This window comes from Ranitomeya variabilis, chromosome 4, assembly GCF_051348905.1.
Source record: "Ranitomeya variabilis isolate aRanVar5 chromosome 4, aRanVar5.hap1, whole genome shotgun sequence".
In the NCBI taxonomy this organism is placed as follows: domain Eukaryota; kingdom Metazoa; phylum Chordata; class Amphibia; order Anura; family Dendrobatidae; genus Ranitomeya; species Ranitomeya variabilis.
In genome coordinates, this window is record NC_135235.1 from 658,050,853 (window position 1) to 658,065,556 (window position 14,704).

At 42.7% G+C, this 14,704-nt stretch overlaps 1 protein-coding gene across 3 annotated transcripts in view; it reads left to right on the forward strand.

Moving 5' to 3' along the window:
• Nucleotides 1-14,704, forward strand: part of LOC143767499 (gastrula zinc finger protein XlCGF66.1-like) — a 32,559-nt gene that overhangs the window by 3,484 nt on the left and 14,371 nt on the right. Inside the window, exons 2-7 of one of the 3 annotated variants that reach the window (XM_077255890.1) lie at nucleotides 4,857-5,031; nucleotides 5,101-5,250; nucleotides 5,380-5,559; nucleotides 5,642-5,765; nucleotides 5,845-5,942; nucleotides 6,139-6,229. In XM_077255890.1, the coding sequence (XP_077112005.1) occupies nucleotides 5,173-5,250; nucleotides 5,380-5,559; nucleotides 5,642-5,765; nucleotides 5,845-5,942; nucleotides 6,139-6,229 (571 nt within the window). In that variant the 5' untranslated portion in view covers nucleotides 4,857-5,031; nucleotides 5,101-5,172. Of the gene's footprint in view, nucleotides 1-1,598; nucleotides 5,251-5,379; nucleotides 5,560-5,641; nucleotides 5,766-5,844; nucleotides 5,943-6,138; nucleotides 6,230-14,704 lie in introns of those variants that run through there. The other 2 variants (XM_077255891.1, XM_077255888.1) reach the window with 2 other exon arrangements.

The window sequence follows — 14,704 nt, forward strand, 5'->3', positions numbered from 1 at the left end:
GGGGAGTAGAGAAGGAGATCTTGCAAGGATCAGAGGTTGCGAACAGTTAAGTATCGGGAGACTAGGTCACAGATGTATGGAGGAGACGACAGGTTGGGTATAGCTTTGTATTCCATGGTTAGAGTTTTGAAATTGAGTCTCTTGGTAATAGAGAGCCGATGAAGGGATTGACAGAGAGAAGAGACTAGAGAATAGTGGAGGGCTAGGTGGATTAGTTGGACCTCAGAGTTTAGGATAGATAGGCATGGTGCGAGAATGTTAGAGGGGAGGCCACAAAGCAGGAGATTGCAATAGTCAATTCAGAAGATTATGAGGGCACGCACTAGTGTTTTTGCAGATTCTTAGTTAAGGAATGTGCAGATCCGAGAAATATATGTGTAGGCACGAAGTGTGAAGGGCTTGGATATGTGGTTTGAAGGAGAGATCAGAGTCAAGGGTTAGGCTAGGGTCACATTGCGTTTATGGCTGAGCGCTAACGGACAGCGTTGCATGGGGAAATTAACGCCGTGCAACGCGTCCGTTAGCGCTCCCATTGCCCGCAATGTTAAAGCGCATTGCTAGCGCGTGTCATTTTCAGCACGCGCTAGCGATGTGCCGGTCTTTTGTAGCGCGCCTCGGACACTGCTTGCAGCGTCCGCGGCGCGCCCGAGGTCCGTTCCCCGCTCTCGCAGATCGGGGATCTGTGCTAGCGGGGACGTTTAACGCGACCCCGAAAAAGACATTGCGTTAGTGCAATCCGCTAGCGCTTAGCGCTAAACGGATTGCCCTAACGCAATGTGACCCTAGCCTTACCCGGAGGCAGCGAGCTTGCTGGACTGGGAAGAGTGAGCAGTCATTGACTTTGATGGATAGGTTTGTTGAGGAGGGGGAAGTTTGAGTGAGATGGGGGAAACATGATAAATTCTGATTTATACATGTTAAGTTTTAGAAATCTAGCAGAGAAGAAATATGAAATATCGGACAGACATTCTGGGATTCTGATTAGTAAGGAGGTGATATCGGGTCCATAGAGGTAGATCTGTGTGTCATCAGCATAGTGGTGATACTGAAAGCCATGGGACTTTATGACCAGTCCCAGGGCAAAAGTGTAGTTGAAGAAGAGCAGAGGTCCAAGAACTGAACCTTGGGGAACATTGACCTATAGGGGGTGAGATGAGGAGGTGGTGTATGAGCGGGAGATTTTGAATGTCCGGTCTGTTAGATATGAGGAGATCCAAGATATGCCAAAAAGAGGAGAGAATCTGTAGTAAGAGGGAATGGTCCACTGTGTCACATATAGAGGGCAGGTCGAGGAGGAGGTCAGAGTAGTGTCGCTTGGATTTGGCAGTTAGTAGGTCATTGATAACTTTAGTCAGGGCAGTGTCAGTAGAGTGATGCGGTCAGAAGCCAGATTGTAAGCTGTCGAAAAGGGAGTGGATCTGTCGAAAAGTGAGAGCTCAAAACTACTAAAAAAACATGTCCATTATGAATTGTCCTCCCACTCCCTTTTCGACAGCTTACAATCTGGCTTCTGACGGCATCACTCTACTGACACTGCCCTAACTAAAGTTATCAATGACCTACTAACTGCCAAATACTAAAGACAGGCTGGAGTGCCATGGTTGCCTGTTGATTGTGCAATCTTTAGTAGGTGTGAGGGAGGCAACCAATTCAAGAGCTGTGTATTGATGTTATATAAAGCGGCAGCAGCATCTGCATTGCGTAAGGAAATTATGTCTGCAAGAGGGAGAAGGGATTCAGAGAGTATGTGTAGGTCATGGATTGTGCACCTAGAGAGGAGAGGGAAGTTAATGTAGGTAGGTTGTGGTCAGAAAGAGGGAGAGGTGAGTTAGATAGGGAACAGAGGCATTCCCATCTTTATGTAGCTTCACTATATGACATCTGGCTTATAGAATCATAGAATGTTAGAGTTGGAAGGGACCTCCAGGGTCATCATGTCCAAATCCCTGCTCATTGCAGGATTCACTAAACCATCTAAGACAGATGTCTGTCCAGCATTTGAAGACTTCCATTGAAGGAGAACTCACCACCTCAACAGCTTTTTGGTGTCTGTAATGCGATGTTCACACATAGCATAAATACTGTGGTTTTGTTTTCTGCAGGATCTGCAGCAAACTACACAATAGCAATCTTCTCTTATTATTGCATTTTTATGCATTCTCCCCCTTATTTGAGGTATTTTTCATGCAGATGTGAAGCTGCGGTTTTAAGTGTTTTTTTTAGTATAGAAAAGCTTTGATTCTGCAAGTAAAAAGTAAGGGCAGTTTTTTTTACATCTTTCTTTTTTAGGCTTCACTTAAAAGCCTGTAGAGAAAAAAAGTGCCAAAACCCCACAGTTGAGTCATACCTTTAGACACAAAGGGGGCGCAGTTTTCATGAAATAACATCCACTTTGCTTGGACAGTTAAACACAACAGAATTTCTGTGCATAAAAGCAGCAGAAAATAGGCAGCATTTATGCTAAATGTGAACACGGTCTAAATGTTTAACCAAAGTGCTGTGATTTCATGAAATCTTCGCCCTTGGTGCGTCTAAAGAGGCTTCTGTACTGTGCGGTTTTAATGCATTTTTTTTCTCTTTAGGCTTCTATGTGGAGCTTCGAAAATAAAACGCTGCTGCATTTTTAAGTGCAGAATCAAAGCATTTCTGTATTATTAAAAATGCTACCCATCTGCACCAAAAACGCATCAAATATGGGGGAAAAAGCATAAAAGAAACACAGCAAATAAGCAATAATCACCCAAGTTATTGTGTCGTGTGGTGCTGACACCTGCAGAAAACGTGTAGGGAAAAAAAAGTAGCATCTACGCTACGTGTGAACACGGCCACAGCGTTACATTTTTATTACAGTTTTTATGTGTTTAATAGAGAAAAATATAAATTATGCCATTTTCTTTGTCATTTATCGTTCTACATAAATCTGATTGCTGTGTTGTGCGAGTATTTACTATTACAGGGACACTAAATATATATGCTATTTGCTGATTTATGATGTTTCTTATTTTTTTTAAAGTGAATTAAAACTAACATTTATGTAATTGTTTTTAATAGGTTTTTTTTACAAATTTTATAGGATGAAAAAATTTCTTTTTTATTCTTCCCCTGGAATACAGAGACAAAAAAATACACTGCTGTGTACAGATGTATCTCTATGTAATCTGCATATGGAATCCGAGAATGCAAAGCAGATCAATTTTACCAGTAACATCACCAGAACCTGTGGCTCAGTAGCTTTAGCTCCTGCCTGTAATGTTCAGAGTTGTGGGTTTGAGACCTGGGGACACTCAGAAAAAAAAAAAAAAAAAAAGAAGAGAAAATGACATTTTCCTTTCACCCATGGCAGCACACCTGAGAGAGGGATCTGCCCATCAAGTACAGGGAACCTACTGACATAAAGGGATGGTACCTCTCCCCTGCATCACTTAATTTCCGGTCCTTGATGGGGACCGATTGCTGAAAGTAAGGCGGTGGAAGAAGCACTTACCCAGACTTTTCCCGGCATCTGGAAGAGTGCATGCAAGCCGCAACGCTGGTTTCAGGTGGTGGTGGTGCCGTCCGCTGGTCCACTGGGGGCTTGTGCAATCTACAGAGACTAATGCCTCACATGTCTCCAAGACGCCTGGTGACGTCAGAGCAAGGGGCGCCCTGGGAAGATGGCGACAGTGCGTTCCGCTGACATCAATGAAGCAGGGCACACTGGGGATGCCTGTGACATCGGGGGGCGCGCTCCTCCAACGTTGCTGAAGCATGGCGGTCTGGGAAATGACGCACCATGGGGAGTCATGCAGAGAGGCATGTCACCGGAAGTATGACTCTTCTGGGGTGGGGCCAGAGGAGGCTTGTTCAGGAGAGAGATGCTTTGGTAGTCCCTCATTCAAAATGAGGTCCGACCATAGGTAGAGCTCTTGTGTTCCAGCTCTCCTCACCAAAATGGTCATTTGTGAACTTCAAAGAGGCCTGGACATATGCTGGCGTAAGCAGGGGGACCTTGCGTGCTCTGGCGGATTTTAATCAATGATGGCGTAGTGTGTTATTAACAGTTATGTTTGAAATTGTGGTCCAAGCTCTCTTCAGGTGATTGACCAAGTCCTCCTTTGTAGTTCTTTGCTGACCTTCTCAGAATCATACTTACCCCACCAGATGAGATTATGAATGGAACCCCAGACCAAGAAAGATTGACAAACATCTTGTGTTCTTTCCATTTTTAATAATTGCGCCAGCAGTTGTTGCCTTTTCACAAAATTGCTTGCCTATTGTTCTGTAGCCCATCCCAGCCTTGTGCAGGTCTACAGTTTTGTCCCTGGTATCCTTAGACAGCTCTTTGGTCTTGGCCATGGTGGAGAAGTTGAATCCCTAATTTAAGATTCCTCCTTGTGATCTAAATTTGGTTCTTTAAGCATTAACCAAGGATCCATTTGAAACTTTGCAAGAATCATCTGTTAAGAATCTTAGCCTGAAAGCAATACCATTGGTAACATTGACCTCGGCTGGGGTTAGTGATATCCAAGCCCTATCGGAAAACCCTCCTTATACTCAGGTTTATGATGATAGAATAGTGTTAAGATCTGATCCGGCCTGTCTCCCCAAGGTAGCTATGAGGCTTCATAGGAGTCAGAAGATCATTCTACCTTCCATTTGTAATGATCTTAGAAACTTAGATCTAGATATTTTTATAATTGCTATTTGTTATTTTTAGTAGTTTACGTGGACAAAAACATCTGACTTTTTGTTCATCTCAGTATACAAGTACAAAGAAATACACTGCTGTATATAGTGTACATGTATAATCTGCTTCTGGGTTCACTGTCTGCAATACATCTGAAAATTACCAAATTCTCCTATGTTTATCATTATAGGCTGTGGCTCATACCTATAGCTGCTGCCTGAGAACATGGAGACACGAGTTTGAGTCCCAGGTAGAACCAATCACAGGTAAAGTGTTAATATTATAATTTAATTTATATCAGTGCAGAGAGATGCAGCCCTGCCCCCTGAGGAGAAGCTACAGAGCGATGAAGGCTTCAGAAAGAGGTGAGTAATAGAAGTTGGGGAAAAGCCTTTCTTTATGACGTTACATCGGTTCATGTATTTCTCATTCAGGCTCCTATAATTTCAAATCCTCTTATTGGAGATCTTCTGTATAAGAGAATTTTCCTCATTGACATGTGAAAAATGAATAAGGACCGGGACAAGATAGAGGAGAGGATATTACACCTCACCCTAGAGATCCTCTTCCGGCTTACTGGAGAGGTAAGAGTTTCTGATGACGTCACATTACATCATTCTTATCTATGGGAATAACAAATGGACAGAACTGGAGAGGTGAGGACTCTGGAAATGTCTGTAGGGAGATTTATTAATGTGTCTCTCCATAACCAGGATTACACAGTAGTGAAGAAGACCTCTAGTGAGTACTGTCAGGTCCCTGTGTCTGACGGATGGGGAAAACCCCTGAGCCCAATCACGTGGCCTTCACCTTACCCCCTAATATATGAGGACATCAATGACCATAAGATTCTAGAACTCGCCTACAAGATGATTGAGCTGCTGACTGGAGAGGTGACATTGCTGGGAATGCTGGGACATTATACTGTAATGCTATGAGGGATCGGGGTGATGACAGTATCATTATATGTGTCAGGTTCCTATAAGGTGTCAGGATGTCACCATCCATTTCTCCATGGAGGAGTGGGAGTATTTAGAAGAACACAAGGATCTGTATAAGGACGTCATGATGGAGGTTCCCCAGCACCTCACAACACCAGGTAATAGGAGTAAATGTACACGACCAATAATTATCTGTATGTGAAAATGGAATTCAGTCCTTGTATGTGTTTCCTCCAGTTCTATCCAGTAAGGAGACAACACCAGACAGATGTCCCCGTCCTCTTCTTCCTCAGGACTATGAAGAAGAAAATCCCGATGTTCCTCAGGACCATCAGGTAGGTGGAGAGAAGATGTCATGAGATCTCCCCTATGATGTGTAAACAGCTGTGAAGGTCTTGTGCTCAGTCTTGTTTTATCCACCAGTATTATATGTTTTATACTTGTGTAATGAGAACGGTGGAGATGGCAGGATTAGAGCTGATCATAGATGTGACTTCTCCATCTCTGTGACTTTTACAATATTTGTTTCAGGGTGAAGATCTGACCCATATTAATACTACAGAGACATATGTGAGGGGAGATGAGCGGTGTAAAGAGGAGATTCCTGCAGATGACTACCCAGGTGAGTAGTAACCACTATATGCAGAGGAGTCACAGATTCTCAGTCACCGGCTGCAGTGATTTTGTGCTGATATTTTACACTCTTGTTTTTCTGTTTTTAGTTGTTTGTTTTCCCTCCTTTAGCCAGAATACTAATTAAATAAGGATGAAATTGTGATTCTGTATAGACAATAACACATGCTAGGTATTTAGAATGCAGAATATGGTCATCAAATATTTTCATGTGAATGAGGATTCTTTTTTCACTGTCAACTGGAATCATTTTAGAGCTTAGGAGTCATTAACACCTGTATAACTAGTTTATAAATTCTGTGTGCTAACAGAATACAGAAGATGGAGACATATGTGAGGACTTGTGTTTTTTCGGAGCTATGAGATAGCTTCTGATTTTACAGATCACACACCTTATGGAAAGTCACACTACCATATTCTCCACATCTGAGAAAATCGGTCCTTTTTGCGATAATCGCACTTTGATCCGAGTTTGATTTGAGTATGATCAGAAAGGGATCCATTTTTCTTGGATGTGGAGAATTTAAAAAAAAAAAGTTTCTCCATTTTCTTCATTCTGTCAGTCCATGAAAATCGAACTGCGGTCCAATTATTTTCCTGGATCCATAGACTTGAATCAACAAGTGCTGTCCGAGGCAAATCGTGATGTTCTCTGCCTCATTGATTGACTTTGGTCCAAGTGTGATCCGATATTTGTACGGATCCATTTTGGACCGAAACTGCGATCGTCTGCATGAGCCCTAAGAGAAACAAAATAATAATCTCATAGATATGATACCTTTTAATGGCTAACAAAAATGTAAAGATTTTATGTTACAAAGTACTCTTCATAAAGCATAGTTTTACCCCTTCCCAGCCAGGCGATTTTCCGCTTTCATTTTATCCTCTGCCATATGAGGGCTTTTTTTTGCAGGACAAGTTGCATTTTTGAATGACATCATCCATTTTATCATGTGATGTACTGTAAAGCAGGAAAAAGATTCCAAGTCTGGTGAAATAGCGATAAAACGCAATTTCGTAATTTAAAACATTTTTTTATTTACATCTCCAATGACCCTTCTCAACTTTTTGTTTACATATTTTTGAGTTAGGTCTTCATACGCTTTGGAACAGTACCAGTACTTTGCTTTGGTTTTACTTTAAACATTATAGCATGAAAGACAAATGTCACCATAAGAATAAGATGTCTAAGTCCTAGCAACAGAATTCTGATACAGGGAGGTCAGGTGTTGAGGGGAGGTGTTGGCTAGGTGGAAGAGTTAAAGGATTTAGTATTTCCCAGCATTCTGCCTTTCTTCGTATTTGGGGTAACCGATCTGTTGATCAGATTGATTCCAATAGGTTTTGTATGTGGGAATTTTCTTCTGGGTTGAAAACTTCTGTTAGTGACTTGACCATTCCTTGAGAGATCCATAGACAGATTTATGGCACATTAAAATTTTCCATCTATATAGGTCCCCAATATCTAATGTAGCCATAGTGCTGTTCTTGTGACATGGGCTATTAGAAAATATGGATATAATTTGTATTATGGAAATTCTGAATCATACAACTGATCTTCATCAGAAGGTTCTTCTATCGGGGCAGTGCAACTGGTATTTCAGTCAAAGACCCTATAAAAAGTGGAACCCATCGTCTCCAGCTGTTTCAACCTCTAATTCTTGTAAACTAACTCTGCAGATTCTTATGAATCAAAGTGATTGGCCCCAGACAAATCAATGCTTCATTATTGTTCCACATAATAACTGAACTGAATCAAATCGTGAGGTCGGAAGCTTTAATGTTCTCTTATGTCCTGAAGAGCTTCCCCTTCTTAGCCTGGTTCTATAGAATGTACCTGATCCAGCATGCAGCTGCATTGAGTTTTTGTCAGTGCTGTGACTTTGGGTCCTGTCACAGCACTTGGTTTGTCTGCTTTTTGTTGCTTAGTCTGGGTAAAGGTATAATGGAAGAGCAGGAAGGGGCTCTGAAATGCTCCATTGAAATAGAGCAGTCGCTCCACAAGTGTTCATCTGCTCCATTCATTGTTTATGGGACCATCACGTGTTGTACTCCCCAACATCTACTATTCCCACAGACATTGAATGGAACTCTTCAGAGCTTATTCTCTTGATCAGTGAGGGTGTGTCCCAGCAGTCTGACACAGAACAATCTGCAAGTTATCATCTATCTCATTGGTAGGTGAGAACTTGCTGCAGCCCATTTAAGGAGCTTCTTAGTAGGAGTGGTGATAACTTTCTGTACTTTCTACTAATTATCCTGCACACCCCCTGCCGCTAAAGACCTCAACACTATTGTCCACCAATCCTCTTGGGGCAATGAACACAAATTTCATGATAGGTAGTCCCTAAAACTCTCTAGGTGGTTCTGTCTAATGGTCCCTTGTAGGCACTTCATGAATTAAATAAATGGGCTTAGTCACCGTTTCACATTACTGTAGTGATGAGCTAATTATTATTATTATTTATTTATATAGCACCATTCATTCCATGGTGCTGTACATGAGAAGGGGTTACATACAAATTACAGATATCACTTACAGTAAGCAAACTAACAATTACAGACTGATACAGAGGGGTGAGGACCCTGCCCTTGCGGGCTTACATTCTACAGGATTATGGGGAAGGAGACAGTAGGTTGAGGGTTGCAGGAGCTCCGGTGTTGGTGAGGCGGTACCTACCGTTGGTGAGGCGGTAGCGGGGTCAGTGCAGGCTGTAGGCTTTCCTGAAGAGGTGGGTTTTCAGGTTCCGTCTGAAAGATCCGAATGTGGTTGATAGTCGGACGTGTTGGGGCAAAGAATTCCAGAGGATGGGGGATTTTCGGGAGAATTCTTGGAGGCGGTTGGGTGAGGAGCGAATAAGTGTGGAGGAGAGAAGGAGGTCTTGGGAGGACCAGAGATTACGTGAGGGAAGATATCAGGTTTGATATCTAATCAGTTTTAGGTTAATTAAATTTGCCTCAAATTTTCCCCCCCAAAAAAAGAAGATTGCTGCCATTTTGCTAATTTCTAGAGACCTGGAAAAAGAGGTGTAAAAAGAAAAAAAGGCTCATATTTCACTAGTTCCATCCGGCCATACGGACCTCTCAGAAACTCCCTCTGGCACTGCGTGCATGTTGTCCACTTCAGATCTTCTGGCATTTCTGGAATCGCTCATGCAGTTTTTGGTGATTTTATTTTTAACATTTATTTGCCAAATACAGGAGAAGATAGGACTGGTCTTCCATTTTTGTTTCGACTTATAGTTTCTGCTAAAAATTGTACGTGTGTTACTTCAGTCTTACACTTGCCCCAAATCCATTGCTTCTTCGTGTATGACCATACTTCTCCTCCACTTTAACCTTATCTGCGATGATGCATGTAGCTTACAGTTAGTGTATAGTATAAACTACACCTCACAGCATTGACTAATGGGTCCCTTTTATAATTCTTCTCCACTGAATATTTCACTAGAACTTAGTAGCTACATGCAATCAAATATGAAACTGAAGATACTGACTTCAACAGAGAAGTGAAAAGCTAAATTCATGATCTGTTGGTCCTACCGCTAAAGTTAACTGCTGCACAATAATGAGAAAACGTTTCTCACTCAATCTTAACCCCTTTCTGCCATCGGACGTACTGTCCCGTCCATGTGACCTGGGACTTAATTCCCATGGACGGGATAGTACGTCCAATGCAATCAGCCGTGCTCACAATTGCGGTCAGCTGACACCCGGTACTATGTGCCAGGAGCGGTCACGGACCGCTTCCGGCACTTTAACCCCTTTCTGACCTCGGACAGGATAGTACGTCCGAGGTCAGAACCCCCGCCCTGATGCGGGCTCCGGCAGTGAGCCCGCATCAAAGCCGGGACATGTCAGCTGTTTTGAACAGCTGACATGTGCCCGCAATAGGCCTATTAACTAGTTAAATGCCGCTGTCAAACGCTGACAGCGGCATTTAACCAGCGCTTCCGGCCGGGCGGCCGGAAATGAGCGCATCGCTGACCCCCGTCACATGATCGGGGGTCAGCGATGCTTCTGTATATTAACCATAGAGGTCCTTGAGACATCTATGGTTACTGATCCCCGGTAGCTGTGAGCGCCACCCTGTGGACGGCCCTCATAGCACACCTGCATTTCTGCTGCATAGCAGCGATCTGATGATTGCTGCTATGTAGCAGTGCCGATCGCATTGTGCCAGCTTTTATTGAAGCATGGCAAAAGTTAAAAAAAAAAAAGTTTAAAAAAATGTGAAAAAAATAAAAATATAAAAGTTTAAATCGCCCCCCTTTCGCCCCATTCAAAATAAATCAATAAAAAAAATCAAACCTGCACATATTTGGTATCGCCGAGTTCAGAATCGCCCGATCTATCAATAAAGAAAAGCATTAACCTGATCGCTAAACAGCGTAGCGAGAAAAAAATTTGAAACACCAGAATTACGCTTTTTTGGTCGCCGCGACATTGCATTAAAATGCAATAACGGGTGATCAAAAGACCGTATCTGGGGCGTGGCCTGAGCCTGCAGCATGAGGACGTAGGTTTAGGAGCTCCAGGGAAAAACATCCCAATCCAACTAAAAAACGACAATAATCTAGCCATCCAGCCCCAAAAACGTATAGGAGTAGTCCAGGACACAGTCTAGCCCCTTTCCAGACGTGTATTTTCCAAATCTGAGGACTTTAGAAGTTGAGGCCTACAACGCAACTCTGAAGCCTGGATCTAGATTTCCACAACCGGCTGGCTGCAGCGTTACCACACCTCCACAGACACAGTGAGGTTCTCCCTGGATTAAGAAGAGGCCTGGGAGAGACTGCCTAACAAGGCCCCCTTACCACCGGGACCGCCGAAATAGGATAAGATAACCGCTACAGAGCCCCTGCAGAGCCGCTGCAGAAACATCTTCCCCCCTCCTCCACGGCTTCTAGCAGCGGAGTGAGTGGCATAACAAGCGGTGGAGAGATCTAAGTACTCACCAGGTTACAACCGCTGCTTGGGAGCACCATCCAGGACACAGACCGGAGGTACAGGCACAACCGGAGCCCTCCGTACCGGAGGTAAGAGCCCCTCCTCCTCCCGCTCACCCACGACGCTCCTGCGCTCCTCACCGCTCAAAAGTCCTATTCACGACGCTCCTGCGCTCCTCACCCCTCAAAAGTCCTATTCACGACGCTCCAGCGGACTATTTTCAACGATACAACGACTCAATTAAGGCACATCAAGCGACGTATTTACAATGCTCCAGCGATTTAAAGAAGTCACTCCAGTGTAACAACACACTAGCGTCCTAGGGATCTACAACGCTCCAACAGATCATTTGCAACGCTACAGCGATTGGATTACAAACAGAATCAAAACCTACGACTCTCCAGTGACCTACATAAAACATCTTCCATTGCTTTACTAGAAGTCTTCCTCTCCTACAGGCACTTACAAAAGTGACACCAAGCCACATTACTGCCGCTACAAGACTTACAAGAGCGGCAACTCCCACACCGGGTTACCCCGATATTAATCTGTTATTCCACTCCATCCACCATGAGCTTCTCCAGAGCGAAAGGGTCTTCACAAACCCAACAATCACCAAAATCCCAAAGCTCTACTAAACAGACCAAAACATACAGCAGCTATAAATCACACAGAGACCAAGTAAACCTCATTAGTCCCCACAGAGCCAGATCTAGATCTCCTACGAGGGACGTAAACCAACAACCAACAGTTAAAAGACAGACAAGAACCGATGGAAATCCCCACCTACTAGAAAAAATGGACTCTTCTGTTTCTTCCAAAAGACATATGCCAGGTGCTTCAGGGGAAAAATACGAAGACCTAAGAGACCTAAGCGACTCAGATGAATCCTACAACGAATGTAGCCCCAACCAAAGCCCTGACAAACAAAGACCCAGGAGAGAGAGCCCTCCAAGAACCCAATCAGAAACAAACCCTCAAAACCAAAAATCACAGTCAAGTATGGTCGAGGAAATTAGATTAATGATTGGTGCAGAATTCAAAAAGCAGAAGCAAGAATTTATAGAAGAGATGGAAAAAGTATGTGACAAAATCAACAAACAACTAGAAAACCACGAGAAAAGAATCCAAAAAATTGAAAATGGAGCTGCAGAATCATCTGTAGACTTAGAGTACCTCTCAGCAGAGATCCACAAATTAAAAGTTAAAGTGGCAGACATCGAGGATAGGGGACGTCGAAACAACATAAAAATTAGAGGACTCCCGGAATCAATCAAACAAGAGGACCTCTCACAGCATATCCAGGATATCTTCAAGACAGCAATTCCGGAGCTGTCTCCTTCTGATCTTATAATTGACAGAGCCCACAGGCTCCCTCGACCTCCTAAGATCTCTTCGGATGTCCCAAGGGATACCATTCTAAGGATCCATTTTTTCCAAACCAAAGAAAAAATCATCAACTATCTTAGAATGAACAAGTTCTTCCCTGAACCTTACAAAGACCTGAAAGTTTTTCCGGATTTATCCAAAGAGACATTGGAAGGCCGCAAAGAATTCAACAATGTCACCTCATTCCTCAGGGATAAGGGCATACCCTACAAATGGGGCTTCCCACTGAAGCTGCTAGTGAACTTTAAAGGTCGGATCACTCCAATTTACTCACCTAGAGATGGAATGGACTTCATCCACTCTATCAAAGACAACTACACTAGAGCCAAAGACTGAAAAAAAAAAAAAAAAAAAAGACACTAATGCCACTGATGGGTGATTGCTGACTAGATTTTCCTGCTTTTAGGATGTTGTCCCTGTTTCTTTTTCCACAGGAGTTCCCCGTCGAGAGGTGGTAGCATCCCTCTGGATCTACCTGTCCATTCATCTTACGTTGTTAAAAAGGACTAATCATTTTTCTTTCTTGCAGGAATAGTCGCTATTGTCTGATAACTGTTTACTAGTAAAGTTAAGTTGAAATTGTTACTAATATTTGTTAATACCCAAAGTTCTAAACAACCTCACATCTTTATCTTCTAGTCACTCAGCAAAACACATAATGGAGCTGAACCTGATCTCATATAATGTTAGAGGGCTCAACAACCCAAGAAAAAGACACGCACTGTGGAGGGAGCTGACCGAGTCCAAGGCCAACATTATCTGCTTACAGGAATCCAAATTCCTGGAAGGTAACCATCCTTATTTTAACCACCATAAATTTCCGCACATATTTGAAGCAAGCAACACAAAGAAAAGAGCAGGAGTCTTAACAATGATTGATAGCTCAACCCCGTTTGAGGCCTTGGGGGAATTCAAAGACAATAAAGGCCGCTTCCATATACTTACATGTAAAATTAACGATCAAGAGTGTACAATAGCAAACATCTACGCTCCAAACGTAGGCCAAATCCCTTTCCTAAACAAAACCATGAAAAAAATCGAAGAAGTCAGAAGAGGCAATTTGTTTCTGCTGGGCGACTTCAACGTCACCCCGGATAATAAATTAGACTCATCCTCCAAAAATAGGCCCGCCGCTGACTATCTTAATACCTGGTTAGACAAAAACGAATTATTTGATTGCTTCAGATGCCTAAACGCCAACTCTAGAGAATTCACACATTTTTCGGACACTTACCAAACAGCTTCGAGAATAGATTTAATTGTTACAGACATATACTCCTTGACAAAAATCAAAGAAATCTCAATTGGAGATAGGACAATCTCAGACCATGCCCCAGTCTCCGGGAAAATCTTAATAGGCCCCCCCCTTCTGAACGCCAGACTATGGAAATGCAGCGCCAAGATCCTACACAACCCAGCTAATAAAACCACAATACTAAACGCCATAAATAATTACTTTGAGGTAAACAAACCGGAGTCAACTAATCCCTGCATCAACTGGTGCGCCCACAAGGCGGTAATCAGAGGAGTGCTGATGGGAATAGCTTCCAAAGAAAAAAAGGAGTCCAGAAAAAAAATTCATGACCTTTCAAATAAAATTCGGACATTAGAGAATTATCTAATCAATAACACCATACCCCCCCAAAATACTCAAAATGAACTCTCTAAACTAAGAACAGAACTCAGAGAGACTTTATTCTCGCCATACGACAACATTGTAAAAATGTCAAACTACAAATTTTATACATCCCATAATAAACCCACTAAGTATATGGCTAACAAAATAAAAAAAAATAGAATCAACAGTAGAATCAGTAGAATCAATAGGCTAGATGGGATGGGCAAAACCTCTCACCCAAAGGAGATAGCAAATGAATTTGCAGCATTCTACTCCAAATTATACAACATAAATCCCCAAATAAATGACCCTACGGACAAATTAGATAAAATAGATAAAATTAAAGAATTTCTAAAACAAATAAACCTCCCCACCCTAATACCAGAAGAACTCACCACCCTTAATGCCCCTATTACCACTGACGAAATAGAAATTGTCATCAAAAAGTTTGGTCTTCACAAATCCCCAGGCCCAGATGGATTCACAAATGCCTACTATAAAGCTTTC